This window comes from Cricetulus griseus, chromosome 2 (assembly GCF_003668045.3).
Source record: "Cricetulus griseus strain 17A/GY chromosome 2, alternate assembly CriGri-PICRH-1.0, whole genome shotgun sequence".
NCBI lineage: Eukaryota > Metazoa > Chordata > Mammalia > Rodentia > Cricetidae > Cricetulus > Cricetulus griseus.
The window spans coordinates 84,443,728-84,459,394 of record NC_048595.1 but is presented as its reverse complement, the minus strand read 5'-3'; the positions used below and the strand labels follow the sequence as shown (position 1 = coordinate 84,459,394).

The window sequence follows — 15,667 nt, the reverse complement described above, 5'->3', positions numbered from 1 at the left end:
AACTAAGAAAGCTGTGACCTTTGTAGCAGTAGGTGTACACAGATGGGCAGTGCTAAAATGCCCTGAAGCATATCGTCGGACACAGGTTTTGAGAATGAGGGAAACAGTGAGTAAAACTGTGGTTAGGAGCCTCAGGGCTGGTGCTTTCCAACAGAAAATGACCAGAAAGTAGACGACATGGCAGAAGACACGCTCTCACAACAGACAGAACTCCTCCAGCTCGTTAGTTGTGCTCAGCTAGGGCATTTAACAATCAGGAGGCAGGCTTGTTCTAACCATTATCTAGAAAAAGTCATCCCTACCACCTGCGGGTGGGTGGAACATTTCTGCAATCCTTTATTCTTTTAATGCAGTCAAAAAGAAGAGACCCCATAGGATGAATTAAAGAAGTCGCTCCAAGTCCAGGAATCATCTCTAAGGAAAAGCAAATTTCCTAACAAATAAGCCTTTACATTCTCTACCAATGAAAAAGGGGTAGCTTGCTTACTTGTTTTCTTTCTACGGTGCTGGAGATCAAATTCACAAGCTCATGTGTGCAACCATGGTCTCTCCCCTGAGCTGCTTCCACAGCCCCAAACAAAAGTTTGAACATCTATCAGGGAGAGTCTCTTTTACAACCACTTTTAATATGTAAGTCTCCCCTGGGAGTCTGAGTCACCTAAGAAGTATTCATGATAAGGTCAAATTATTCCAGTCAAAATTAGGATTGCCCAAAGCATTTTCAATATTGCTAATACACATAGCACAAGGCAATTAGCTGAGAGACAATATTCCTGACTATAGCTGGGAAATGTGAAAATACAGTTCTAAGAATTTGAAGACCTATCATAGCTCCTTTATCTTCACAGTGTTTTCACAAGGATAGGCGGGGGCAGCCACGGGATTTTGGGAAGCATCACATGTATATGTGTATGAAATATATGGAAGAAACAGTACATAATGTCTGACTGTACACAAACAAAAGCCAAACAGAAGTGCTGTCTGCAAGTCCCCATATAGCACAGCCATTACAGTCTGAATTCAGAAGAAGACCGTGCTGGGAACAAAGGCATCTGGCTTCTACTTCCCACGCCCACTCCTGACAGAAGTGACTGAGAATAACTAAAAATGGGTCAAAATTTGCATCTGGGTCGCAAGGAAAGGTTGGTTGCCATATGCAAGGCAGACACATGAAGACATCTACACTTAGCCCAGCATAAAAGAGACCATGCTATGGGAGGCTCAGAGCTATTCAACCTGCCTTCCAAGCAAATGTACATCATCTCTGAATTTCAAAGGAAGGACTAGAGAACTTGAGCCTGTGGAAGAATCTAGGCAGACCACAGGACAAGCCAGTGATGAGTGCTCTTGTGGAGCCATTAGCCCCCAAATCTAATTGCACATCAGAACACACAGACAACTCTAGATGGTGTTAGACCCAAAGGGTGTCTTAAATCTCACCAGGCAATTCTCCCAGCCAAGGACTAGTCCAGTCCTGCTTAACTTCTGTGACAGATGAGATCTGGCACATTCTGGGTGGTCTAGCTGAAGACTCACCTGGTAATTCAGAGAGGCAGCCAGGGCAAAAAACGTGTATTCATTACCATTGCTAAGACCAATGGTCATTCCTTAGCACACTGGAGAGCCAGAGACAAGGAAGAACATCTAAGTGGAGACCCCAGGACCAGGGCCCCATGTGACAAAAACCCTGGGTTGACAGGACAGCCTGACTCTTTGCTGCTTCAGTAGGCTGTCACTGCATCCTAAAGCCAGGCAGTAACCAGCACTCAGCAAGTCAGGGAAACTGGAGAGGAGGCGTGGGGTCGGCAAACTACTGGACAGATCACAGACACACAGGGAGGCAAAGCTTAATCCTTCATTTCATTTTTCTCTTGCTGCTGCTTCTACTGCTCTTTCTCTGTTCCATTCTTCCACCCGGTTGTTGTTCTTCTCTCCTATTGTTCCCCTTCTACTTCCCTTAGCTTTCCCTTATCCCTTTTATGTCTCCTAACACAAAGAGTTCTACGCAAAAACAAAATCACAGCCACAAGTGACGTATTTTCCGAAACCAAATTAGAATTTTTACACAGGAAGAAATCACAGTATGATCAAAAGGTAGATGTTTTTCTTAGAAGCCCACCCATAGTTAAACATTTTCTTTTGTATTAATTCTCCCACCATGACATCTTCCCAAAGCAATGATTCTTTTACTCCTGATTAAGAAAGTTTTAAACAATCCAGTAGATTCCAGGCAGTTCCTTTTGTACTGGCAGGCTGCTCTTTGTGGTTTCAGGGTAGCAGATTCCTATAAAACTTTACTCAAGTGGTCTAGCTAACCATTTGTTTTTCTTTACACTTTTCTTTACACACAATAGGGTCATTTAATTACCCTTCACAACTTCATTTTTTTAAGGTGCATACTGAAACCTGTGAGTAATTCTGTAAGCTACATGACCAAGGAACTCAGGCCTCACTTGGGTGTAAGGACATAATTGCTTCCTTTGATCATCAGCCTGTTTTTCCACAGGCAGAATTCATGGGTCTATAATGTATGAAACTTTCTTGTTCTTATTTTCCATCTTCGGCAAATCTCACAACTAACAAAGAGGGTGGTAACTTCTAGCCTATTTTTGTCTTCATTATGATCTGCAAGTAAATTGCCCAGTTGGGGATTGGAAATTCCCATGAAACGATCACACTATACTAGATACAGTGGGATCATTTCACATAGTAATCACACCATGCCAACTACAACAGGAACACGACAGAGCAAGCAGGAGGAAGTACAGCAGGAGCAAGGGGCATTCTGGAGACAATCCCACTCCCACCCTCACCCCCCACCCCTCACCCTCCACCCCTACCCCTGTTGGGGTTGCCTCTCCAGGGTTTTAGTCAGCATAGCTTTGCTATTTGGTGAATTGAGCTCCATAAGCTCCATTGATGATGGCTGCTCCTCTGACATGGCCACTGACACAGTGCAGAGCTGGCCCAAGACTAACTGCTTCACAAGTGAACAGAACAAGGGGCTCATAAATTAGACTGGGAGGTGATCATCCCCACAGCTGTTCCTCAAAGGAGGCCAGCTCACTCGACCTTCATAGGGAGGTCTGAGATAAGCATACTAACATTTTCCAGTGAAAGTAAGGTCAAGGGGAATGACATCCATCCCATGAGGAAGCATTGTCTAAGACAGAGCTTTATCATCCCAGGATAAGTAATCTAGAAGCCTGGGAGATGACGGTTCTATTGCACTAAGGAGAAGAAGGCATGTGTACGAGGTCCAGGGTTTTGTTGCTGTTGTTTTGTTGTTGATAGTAAGATCAAGCAGCGCCCACCATTCTGTGCTTTCAATAATAATCTCTTAAAAACATCCAAAATGATTCTAATGAAAGAAGAATGTACTTGAAAGGAAATATTGAGAGATTTAGGAATAAAAAAGAGAACTAGCTGAGATTCCCCACATACTCCTCAAAGAGGAAATGGAAATATACAACAACTTACAGTGCATTATAAACACACAGGCACACACAGACAAACACACATACACACACAGAAGGCAGAGGGAAAAGGACATGAACATTAAAAGGAGAAAGCAGGAGGTTCTGTCTGCATAGATGTGTTGTGGGAAATAAAATGGTTTTGGGAACAAGCAACAATCTGAGAGGGAGATTTGGTGAAGGAAATTGTTCCTAATATGTGGACAGATTAAAGTCCCGTCCCCCCCCCCAGCACTGGGAAGACTGAGCCAGTGCCAGCGCTCACATTCCACAGACAGAGGTCCTCACTATTGAAGTCTCAGTGCCTGCAACCAGGCCATTGGTCAGCACTTACCACGTGCATGCACACATGACTAACGGCTTAACTTTACTGCTAAAGGAAGCCTTTTTTTGATATCCAGACTGAAAATCAGATTGCTTCATAGGATTAAAAACAAGGAGGATGGGGGAGCTTGAGTAACTGAATGCTAGAGCTAATGCTTAGCATGTTTGAAACCCAAGATTTACTTTTCAGGAGCTCCCCCCCCCAAAAAAAAAAGACAGAAAGTCACACCTTCTCCCAAACCCCCCATTAAGGCTTTACATCCCAAAGCCAATGTGATCTGTTTACAGAATTCTTAAAACAAGTTTGTAATTCAAGAATTTATTAGCATTGCTTGAGCATTAACACTGGTAATCAGAGAAACATACAGTCACATAGGTTCTTTTAAAAATGTGGTCAACTAGCCAGGCGATGGTAGTGCATGCCTTTAATCCTAGCACTGGTGTTGTGGGGAGGCCCCTGAAGAGGCAGGTGGATCTCTGAGTTCAAGCCCAGCCTTGTCTACAAATCGAGTTCCAGGACAGCCAGGACTGTTACACAGAGAAACCCTGTCTCAAAAAACAAACAAACAAACAAAAAGTGGCCAAAATCTGTACTGTCTAACTCAAAATAAATAAAATGTTCGAAGGGAAATCATAACCCAGGCAATTACGGAAGCCTGTTTGTTTATCTGATGAAATACTAGCCTTTTCCCAGAAATGTGTATGTTCTGACTCCTAGAATTGGCCACAGCAGCCTCATCCAGACATCTTTTGAGAACAGTTAACAGCATATTGTGCAAAAGCAAAAGCACAAAGAAGCTGAGACCGTCAGTACTGCATCCAAGTATAATGTAAGGTAAAGGATGTCAAGCAGAGAGAGTGAGCCATTTGCTGCTGGTGAGAGGTTCTGTCCATGTGTCAAGAACACTGAAAACTGTAGCATCAAATCATGCAAGAGAAACCAACTAGCATCTATAAGAGAAATGGAGAAAAATGGAAAACAACCACTGAAGTACTGGCTGATCTAGTAACTTAGACTTGAAGCAGATCTCACTCCACCTACAAGCCAACACTCTACAATCTTACCCAGAATCCACTGGAATGAAAACAGCCTGACCAAGCAGTAAGGTCCACACAGGTGCCCATGACTCCTCGATGCATGTTAAAATGTAATAAGACTAAAAATTATCAGTGAAGTGTAATTATTAAAAAGAAAAGGCTGGGGGGTGGTTTAGAGAGACAGCTCAGCAGTTAAGAGTCCTTGCCACTCTTCCAGAGGACCTGAGTTCAGTTCCCAACACCTTCTTCAGATGGCTCAATACTATCAGTAATGCCAGCTCCAAAGGATACAAAACATAAAACAAAAACAAAAATAAGAAGAAGAAGACCAGAAGTGTGGCAAGGAGTTTAGTAGAAAAGACTAAACTCCTTGTTGATGATCAACAAAAACAAACTATGTAAAAATACCATACGGAAACAGGTAAGTTCACATGCTAATTTAAATATGCATATATGTATACATTGTGGTAGTTTGAATGAAAATGGCCCCCATAGACTCACAGGGAGTGGCATTATTGGAGGTGTGGCCTTGTTGGGGGAAGTGCGTCACTGGGGGGTTTGAGGTTTCAGAAGCTTAAGCCAGACCCAGTGGCTCACCCTCTCTTCCTGCTGCCTGTAGAGCTTGATGTAGAACTCTTAGCTACTTCTCCGGCACCATGTATGCCTTTGTGCCACCATGCTTCCTACTGTTCATGATAATGAACTAAACCTCTGAACTGTAAGCCAGCCCCAATCAAATATCTTCCTTTATAAGAGTTGTAGTGGTCATGGTTTCTGTTCACAGCAATAAAACCCTAAGACATAAATACATGTGTGCATATCTATCACGCTAACAGTGTGATGTGATACAATTATAATTAATTCTTAAAAGGGGAAATCAGCACAGCAATTGTACAAGTAATGAAAGTAAGAGCAAAGAGGACATATAGTAGCACATTTTAAAATAATTATTGAAGTCAAAGGAAAATTAGCACAGTAATTAAGTCATGCCTTGAAAGCAAAGACAAGAGAGTAACTGACAATGTCTCAGGGATTCTGTCAAAACTTAAATACACAAGGGAGAGGGAAGCCCTTTATTATTAAATAGGAAAATGTGGGTATATGTTGAGTTTTGCATTCAATTCCAAAATGTAAAAATGTTCAGGGTATGGTGGTATGTCTATAATCCCAGCACTAGTGAAGAGGAGGATCAGGGGAGTTCAAGGCTAGCCTCACCTACATAGGAAGTTTGAGGATAGCCTGTGCTACATGTCTCAAAAACAACAAACAAAATCCCAAGAATTTACAAATGTATCAATAAAACCAACTTCAGAAAAGCATGGAGAGGAAATAATAAAAAGTAGAATGGGTTTAACAGAGCAGAAATAGAAAATACAGTTTAGAAACCAGAGTCCATAAAGACAATAAACAGATTGTCTGGGGCTTGTGGCGAAGAGCACTGGCTGCATAATAGTGCACACCTTTAATGCCAGGAGGAGGTCTCAGCGAGCTTAAGGCCAGCTTTGTTGTCTAAGTAGTGAGCTCCAGAACAGCCAGCGTTACATAGTGAGACCCTGTCTCAAAAACACCAGAAAAGGCAGAGAACAACAGAGGAAGACACCCAAGGTCAATCGTGGGCTTCCAAACATGCACGTGTAAGTAGGTGGGTACTCTAACACACATACACACATACTCACACACACACATTTTTTCAAAAAAAAAAAAATTCTAGAAAACATGAGCTAACAAAAGTCATGAAAGAAACTGACAAAGGGGTCAACAAATCAGCTTCCTAAAGGTGTTAAAACTTAAATGTTCCTACGAGCAACTTTACCTAATCATAAAGGAAGGGAAAAATTCCAGAGCCATGTAAACCTTTCCAGAGCAGTCAGTGTGTGTGTGTGTGTGTGTGTGTGTGTGTGTGTGTGTGTGAGAGAGAGAGAGAGAGAGAGAGAGAGAGAGAGGTACATATATGGTTTATGTGGTGTGTGTGTATGGGGTGTGTATGTGTTTGCTTTTGTATGTTTGTGATGTGAATGTATCATTTATGTGGTGTGTGCATATAGATGTGTAAATGTGTGTGTTTGCTTGTATCTATTTGTGATGTATGTATATGGTTTATCTGGTGTGTGAATGTTGGTGATGTGTGCGTACAGCTCCCCCATTCCTTTGAGAGGAAGTAGCATACCTTGACAATGAACTCAAACAACATGATGTGCAGAACCTAAGAGCACAGAGTGACAGACCTTTGCATTGGTGCATAAATTAGCAAAGACTGGAGCAAAGGTAGAGCATATCTGCTTCCAGCCAGTGTGACTTCATAGAAGCCCCAATGGTCACTAGGCTAACTTGCAACTGTAACTTATTTCCATCTAAAATTTCCAACAAAACAGATCAGTGCAAACACATTACACACCCAGCGCCAGTCAAGCCCCATGATCCTTATCTATTAGCTTTATTTTAGTTTGCATCCCAAACTCCAAAATCTGGAAAAATTAATAAACAGCATCAATGAACAATAGTTCACTTAGAAGTAGAACTTCAAAGATAAGTTTGATTTGGGAATTTACAAGACCCCAGTGTAGACTACTGTTTTCATTGTATCTTGAAAATAAAATCTCTGGAAGTTCAGATATACCTACACCTATATACCCTATACCCTATACCTCCCTATGCCATAACTCTCACAGTTAAGATACAAAAGTCATTTGGGGGTAATCAGGTATTTGTTAGAAAGACTGTCATTCCGACTGAAGTCCTGTGATGACCTCTCCAAGGAGACACATCCCTAAAAGCCCACAAGAGCTTATTCACTACAATTTCCCTAGTCACATATCAATTTGTTGTCTTTTCTTCACATTATATACTTGAAGTAAAATAATTTTTATTCATTAAAAGTCCTAAGATCTGCAGTGGCCAAGGCCATGCTGATGTCTGTGGTCCATTTTACTACCGAAGGCCAGGAGGTTGTCCATGGTTGTGCTGCCACCTGAAGCCATGTTGATGTCTGTGGTCCCTGCTGTCACCAGAAACCATCAATGGTATTGATGACTGCAGACTCAGAGTTGAGAAAGAGAGACATAGAAGGCTCTGTGACAATCTCTCCCCCATCCCCACCCCCAAATTAAAATCAAAGAAACAGTCTAGATATGAAGCCATCGAAGAGAACTCTTTAAAACTGTGATGAGCATGCTGAAGTGTAGCTCTCCACAACTGATAGCTTCTGGCAGGGGTGTGGGTGGGGAAGGACCCAGTTTTCATTAAGGGACTGGCTACCAGGAGTTTGACTATGCTCCAGTGAGTACATGAACAACACAAAGTGAACTTGGTATTTTTTTTTTCCTCCTCCTCCTCCTCCTCCTCCTCCTCCTCCTCCTCCTCCTCCTGCACCTGGGAGAACTGGTGAGTGAATGTGATTGTGTGTATTATGTGAAATTTCCAAATAATCAATTAAAATATTATGTTTTAAAAAATGTCCAAAGATGCCTAACTTCCTAGTTGGTCTTTTGTTTTGTTTTGTTTTGTTTTGTTTTGTTTTGTTTGAGACAGGGTTTCTCTGTGACTTTGGAGCCTATCCTGGCACTCGCTCTATAAACCAGGCTGGCCTGGAACTCACTGAGATCCACCTGCCTCTGCCTCCCGAGTGCTGGAATTAAAGGTGTGCACCACCACTGCCCAGCCATAGTTGGTCTTATATTATTTCAATAGGCAAACTGCCTTATTATTTCTCCCTGATCTTAGGTTGTCATCTCACAGTGCATGGTGACATCGATATCTGAGGTAGGTTTTCTTAATGGGACACCAAACAACTAGTTACAGTGTAACTCATTTAAAGTGATAAATGGCACCAATTGCTGCTCAAAGTTTATAAAGTATTATTAAACATAAATTCCCTTCTTAATTGAACATTTTGGGGGTTTTGTACATATATATGCATACAGACATGTATGGGAGTGACCACAGAGGTCAGAAAAGGACATTGGATCTCCTTGAACTGGGGATGCAGATAGTTGTGAATTGCCACATGGGTGCTAGGAACCAACTCTCTGCAAGTACAGTAAGAACTCTTGTCTACTGAGCCATCTCTCTGGCCCTACAGTCTCTTCATAAAAAAGAATTGATGAGCTGTCGAGATAACTTTAGTTGGCAAAGAGCTTGCTGCAAGAGCCAGAACATCTGAGTTCAGATACCCACACATCTTACTCTAATTGGGTCGTATTTTTAATCCTGTGACAATTACATGCTTGGGTTTGCATGTGTTTGTACACTTGTGGGGGGGTGAGTGGGGGTTGCATTGTGGTGTGTGTGTGTGTGTGTGTGTGTGTGTGTGTGTGTGTGTGTGTGTGTTATGTGTAAGCCAGAAGGCAACACTGGATGTCCTAGCTCCCTGATTCAGCTAGACTGGCTGGCTGGCTGGCTGGCCAGCAAGCCCCAGGGATCCTTCTGTCTCTCTGTGCTGAGAACTACTCAGGGCTTTTAACATGGGTGCTGGGGATCCAGATTCAGGTCGTTGTGCTGTGTGCCCAGCATTTTACCAACTGAGCCACCACCCCAGCCTTTACTCCTCCTTCTCATCCTCCTCTTTCTTTTACACAGGGTTTCACTATGCAGCCCTGGCTGGCCTGGAACTCACTATGTAGAATATGCTGGCCTCAAAATCACAGAAATCCATTTATTTCCACCTACTGAATGCTAGAGTTAAAGGTGTGCACCACCACATCTTGTTCCTATTCCTACTGCTTAAAGCTCCTTTGGGTCCACTCCCCCATTTACCAATATGAACGTTTCTGCACCCGAGGGCTGCCTCCTGCTCCCACTTAACCACTCTTTTTTTTTCTTTATTTTTTATGTATACAGTATACATGTATGCATACACACCAGGAGAGGGAACCAGATCTCATTATAGATGGTTGGGAGCCACCGTGTGATTGCTGGGAATTGAACTCAGGACCTCTGGAGGAGCAGCCAGTGCTCTTAACCTCTGAGCCATCTCTCCAGCCCCCCAGTTAACCACTCTTGACCTGACTCCCCAGACAGAGCAGCTTATAGTAAATAAAAAGGTGACCTTCAGCCTCTGTTCCTCCTCTTCCTTAAGCAAGGGAAAGAAAGGCCTGATGGGCTTCCTAGCAAACATAAGCTGTGAGCCCTCTACTCCCTGTACACCTGCGAATCCATGACATCACCACCTAATGTCCCTTCTGTTACCGCCTACTTCTCTCCCAGGACTCAACTGAAAGACAGTCGCCAGTGCCACTCATCTGGATGACATCGGAATAACAATCTATCCTGTTGCTCTGGTTCTACCCACCAAGCAGCATCATCCCTCCACTCACACCAGCAGAAATCCCCTGCCCTGCCGGTTTCCCACATCCTGTGCTCAGAATTCTCCAGAAGGAAGTGCCACTTCCCTTCCACCTACCAGCTGTCTGGAAACCAAGGATGGTGGGCACAGAGCGCCAGGGAGAGACTGCAGAAATGCTCATGGTGTAATTGGCACCTTGTTGGAGGTGAAGGCACACTTCTGGGGTCCTGCTGTCTGTGGTCACATTAACTGTCTCCTCACGAACGGATTCCACAGCACCCGGCTGCTGTCTTTCAGTGTGTATCTTTAGAAGAGGAAAGACAAGAGAATCCACCATGACTCCAGTCAGACCAAGACTTCGTGGTGCTAGATGCTTTTTCTCTGCTGTCCTATTTCTGACACTGTGTAACCAGGGAGGAGAGATAGGTCCAGCTCTACCATGAGGGACCCAAGGACAGGGTCTAACCATCCCTGGGACCAATGGGTCCTAAGCTATGACGGACGTGAGAACTCTATTTAGGAGTGCTCTCCTGACCACACATGACTAATAAGTAAAGGAGGTCCTAGTACCAAATCAGCTCATGCTTCCAGCCTTGCTCAGGGAGAAAAGGACAAGTGCTTGGAAACAAGCAATATGAGGAGGCCAAACATAAATGTATGTTCCACGGTCACACTCTGTTGGATGACACACACATTAAACCTAAAATCTGCGTATGTCTTAAAAATCCCGTCCACTTTTTAAAGGGGCACTGGAACTGGAAAACAATTACACTGATGAAGCATCTTTCCATTTCTCATTCAAACCATACAGCTGGTAGACGGCAGCATTAAGCAGTATGACTTGGAGTTGCCCCTAGTTATGGAAACCGTCATCATTTTACCTTCATGGTTACTTATATAATAGTATAAAAGACCCATAAAAGAAAATGATTCTTTTCTAATGAGGGGAGGTCATCGCAAGTATCTTCTGAATTTGTCTTAGCTTTATGTTGGTCCTAACTGAAATGTCAATGGGTTTTTTCAAGAATCTTGGCTTAAGGAGGTATCACAAGAAAGTTTTCGAAATGAAGGACGTTCACCCAGACTTGAGCATGTAAGCAAGCCTCTACACCAAGTGACTGACTATGCTGCTTCATAAAAAATACGTAAAAATAACTGTAGCTTGTTATTATACATTTGCAAATAAATGTGATTTCACTTTATGTGACTGAAGGGAGGGAGGGAGGCAGAAGAGGGGGTGGGGTGGGGGGTGAAACTCCTGTGTGGGCCATATCCTCCTGGCTCACACTTCCATGTCTTCATTGGCAGGGTAGAGCAGCTCACTTTACTTACCATGTACATGATCTTAGAGTTTATGCTCTCTGGGCTTATTTGCCACCTCACGCAGGTATCATTAAACACAGACACATCATGAATTTCTATCATTATTTCTAGAATAGAAAAAAAAAAAGAATTGACTCATGAGCTGCATCAATGGACTTTGGGAAAATCCTGGTGGACTCTGCATCTGTCCAGCTGGTGTCTCCCCTGCTCTCCAGTCACACTGTGATTCAGTTGCAGAATTGAGCAATCCAAGCAATCCCAGATGGTACATCATGAATGAGCCTGGCCCACTGCCTGGCCAGACAAAAAAGGAAAAGATTACTGCCTGAGGGTGGGGAAGAACTCCAACTGTGATTAGCCTGATGGGCCACTGGATGCCACTGGTGTTCCATCAGGTAGGCTGGAGCAAGGTCCAGAACTGAGCTCTGATTGGAAGCTTCCTTAAAACCACACAGGAAAGATGAGCTTCTGCTTCCCTCATCTTACCCTGGGTGGCATGGCATTCATTCAAGCCACTGCTGTTCCTGAAAGGGAAATGGCACGTCCACCATGAAGGATGACTTTTCTTGGGATGAACTGAGGAAGCTCTCCAAAGAGCCCCTGATCACCCTGAGACTACTCTAGCAAAAACCATGCAATCTTGATCTGTTGAAAAGCCATGATTTCTCTGGGTTCTGCTTATTCTAAATAACCTGCATTTCTATTCCATGTGACGAATCTGGCAATGTGGGAAACACAGTTTCCAATGGACCCAGCCAGTCAACAACTTATAAAGTTGTTCAGAGTGGTATGGGGAAAATCTACCTTTTCATTTATTAAAATCAAATTTCCTATGGATATGTAAAGCTATTTCTATGTGCAAATGACATGATCTTATTTGCATACACTCCTAAGAAAATAAAACTTTAAAAAAAATGAAGGCTAAGAAAAGAGTTCAGCAAGGTTGAGGGATGCAAGGTTGCAATGCATTTCTGTACAGGAGAAATGGATGATTAAAGAAAATTAAAGTGATTTCTTTTACAATAAAAATCAAAAAGGAGGAAAAACACAACACTTTTAAGTTAGGCATCGCACTATCATCCCTGGAGACAAGAATTCTCATTTCATCCAAAAGGAAAAAGAATATTCCACGGCTCTGTCCCAGCTTTCCTGTGGAGCCAGACTTCTCATAGACTCCTGGGTCAAGTGTGTGCCAGTCTTGATGCACTTTGACAGCGTGACTGTGGCGTGCCTCCTGATCAGGGGCTTCCTTGCTGTGGCTCACACACTCCAGCACATGCAGCCTGGAAGGGGAGAGGAGGTAACCCATCTGGGGACAGGAGCTGGTGGACCAGTCACTGCCCTTTCCTCAGAATGCTGTACCAGCAGTGGAGCAGTCACTCCTACCAAGGGGAGACCTGGATGTTGTGGCATCCTTCAGCCAGTTCTTTCTTTTCCTTATTACCCCTCTTGGTCACCAATTCTGCTTCCTGGGATTTCACTCCATGTTACATAATAATACAAACCCCTGGTTCTGTTTTGGGAGAAATTCAAGCTAAGATCTGTGTCAAGATAAGTGAGAAGGGCAGCTTGCCTCATATGTGTGAGGACTTGTATCCTCAGAACCAAGGCTTGCTTGTTTGCTTGCATATTTATTTTCTGTGGTTAGCCTGATGGGTCACTGGATACCACTGATGTTCCATGCAGGGAAGCTGGAGCAAGGCCCAGATCTGGTTCAGGGTTGCATGCTTATAACCCCGACACTAAGATGGTGGAGACTGCTGGATCCCTGTCCCATCCTGTAGGTGAGCTCCAAGCCAGTGAAAGACCTCATTTCAGAAGCCCAAGTTTGGCTCCCAGAACCCACAGCAGACAGTTCACAACCACCTGTAATTCTGGCTCCAGGGCATTTGACACAGGCATCAGCAATCATTGCACTCTCACACAGACACATAAAAATTAAAACAGAAAAACAGATGGCTCCTGTGAACAATATCCAAGGCTGACCTCTGGCCGTGCGTGCGTGCGTGCGTGCGTGCGTGCGTGCGTGCGTGCGTGCGTGCGTGCGTGCGTGTGTAAATGAGAACTATTTACCTTGGGGATTGCATTCCTCTAACTAGCCCCTGTTCCTTCCCTATAGTAATTCTCTTCTCAGCCACCACAAGCATGAACCTTAAACACCTGCAGAGCTAACTCAATTCTCTTGTACAGAACCAAGGTCAAAACTGAATTCACCTGGTCTACTGATCTCTATACCCATCAATGCTTTTATACATTTACTAAATCATCCCGTCCTGGCATTACCTAGGATCTGTGTCCCACCATACCTATTTTGGGGTTATTCCAAGCTGTCTATTAATAAGTCAGAGTAAATTGAGGTAGAGAAGAAAACACAGACTTCTGTAGAGATACCAGAGTATCAGTTATGAAGCCTAAAAAATCCATAGATCTCTACATCAATGATAACATGAAAAAAGGAATCCAGTTGCCAGCATGAGTAAACAAAGAAATGTGAGGACCTCGTTGGTTCGCCTCCTGGGGTAGCAAAGATGATGTTGATACCAGTGTACCAGTCTGAATAAACTTCAATTATTCCTGGCCACTTCTGCTGATGCCCTTCAAAACCCCAGAACTTTCAACATCTCTGCTCACTTAACAGCCTTCTGATGATAACTCAGCAGCTGGTCCAGGGGAAACAGAAGTACCCCGCCCCCAGCTTCTCCCTGAATTGCCAATAAAGCAAACAGCCTTCCTATTTGGATTGCCTGTGTCACTCAAGTAGAGATTAGAAAAGGGTTTCCTTTCTTGTTCTTCCTTTTTGCTCATTCACTATGACAACTGTAAATGACGTCTCAAAGATGCCATCTGCCTCTAGCCTGTGCCACACACTGCACAGATGGGACCCAGATCTGATTACAGAGATGCCAGATAATTCCACCCCAAAGAGAAGCTGAGCAAAGTTGGTGACTCTACCTGCCATGTACCTACAAACAGGAGGAAAAGATGTTTTTATAAAAATATCAGGTGTTAACTGTCTGCATCAGCACTGCCCTTTGAAAATACCATGCTTGTATGCCAATTCTAACTATGCCAGTAACTGAAAAAACACATACAGGCTGACAAGACGGCTCAGTGGATAACGGCACTTGCCAACAAGCTGGCTGACCTGAGTCTGATCTTAAAACCCTTTGGTGAGAACGCCTGCCCATAAGTTGCCCTCTGCCCTCCAGATGTGCACAGTGGCATGAATACACCCCCCCACACACTCAAATGCCTAAACAAGTGTCACAAAAAAAAAATGGAAAAGCAGGAAGAAAGAACAGAAGAAAAATGTGGAAAAGCCTTTGAAGTGACCTCTTTTTCCATTCACTGCTCACTATGTACAGAGCAGCTACCCAATGCCAAGCATCTGACTGTGTCAAACACAGGGCTGTGAGGAGCACTAGACCTCAGTTTTCCCCTCGAGGAGCATGTTGCCTAATGAAAGGGGCAATCACAGATGCAGGCAAATCGCAGCTCAGTAGCATTATCACGGGCTCCACACAAACCTTGAAGGGTACGGAACAGGAAGATCTCACTGGAGGACCCGGGAAATTCAGTTCCATGGAGGGCACAGCCTTGGTAGATAAATGGCTGCAGAGTAGGGAGCACACACAAGCAGAAAGAACAGCAGGTCTGAATACCATGCTAGTGGAGTAGTGAGGGGGATGTCAGACTGCACAGAAAGGAGGCTACAGAGGACACACAGGATGGAACAGGGAAGGGCTTACTTGCCGGATTCAAGACAGACACTCCTCCAAACAGAGACAAGCTTCGGGTAATGATAGGAATGGTTTCCCATTTGGAAGGAAGCACTAGAGTGCAGAAGAACCGGAGGTCATAAAATAGAATATAATACTATTTACTCAATGACAACTATATGTCAGGCTCGGACTGCTCTCGACAGACTTGATCTCATTTTCCCAGCAGTCATAAGAAGCAGTAATAGAAACAATAAGAATGAACACTTATTGAGTTATAACTATGGGCCAGAGAGTGTGCACAGGACTTTAACCTTCAAAATAGCCTGCCGACTAGACATCACCATGTCCATTTCACAGACCTCAGGCTTGGATGTTAAGGAATATAGTATGAGGGACTGAGTCTGGACTCACAATTAGACATGTCACACCCCACCACTACCAGCCTTTGCACTGAAGTAGATACTCCAACAGGAGGTTAAGGCATGAAATCGGGGTGCTGTATT

General features: G+C 43.7%; 1 protein-coding gene across 1 annotated transcript in view; it reads right to left on the bottom strand.

Annotated features, from left to right (window-relative positions):
- The window catches only part of Susd1 (sushi domain containing 1), a 123,338-nt gene that overhangs the window by 48,492 nt on the left and 59,179 nt on the right, over nt 1-15,667 (bottom strand). The window contains exons 9-10 of the mRNA XM_035438686.1: nt 11,452-11,549; nt 10,237-10,423 (exon numbers count right to left, since the gene is read on the bottom strand). Coding sequence (XP_035294577.1) covers nt 10,237-10,423; nt 11,452-11,549 — 285 coding nt within the window. The remainder of the gene's footprint in view (nt 1-10,236; nt 10,424-11,451; nt 11,550-15,667) is intronic.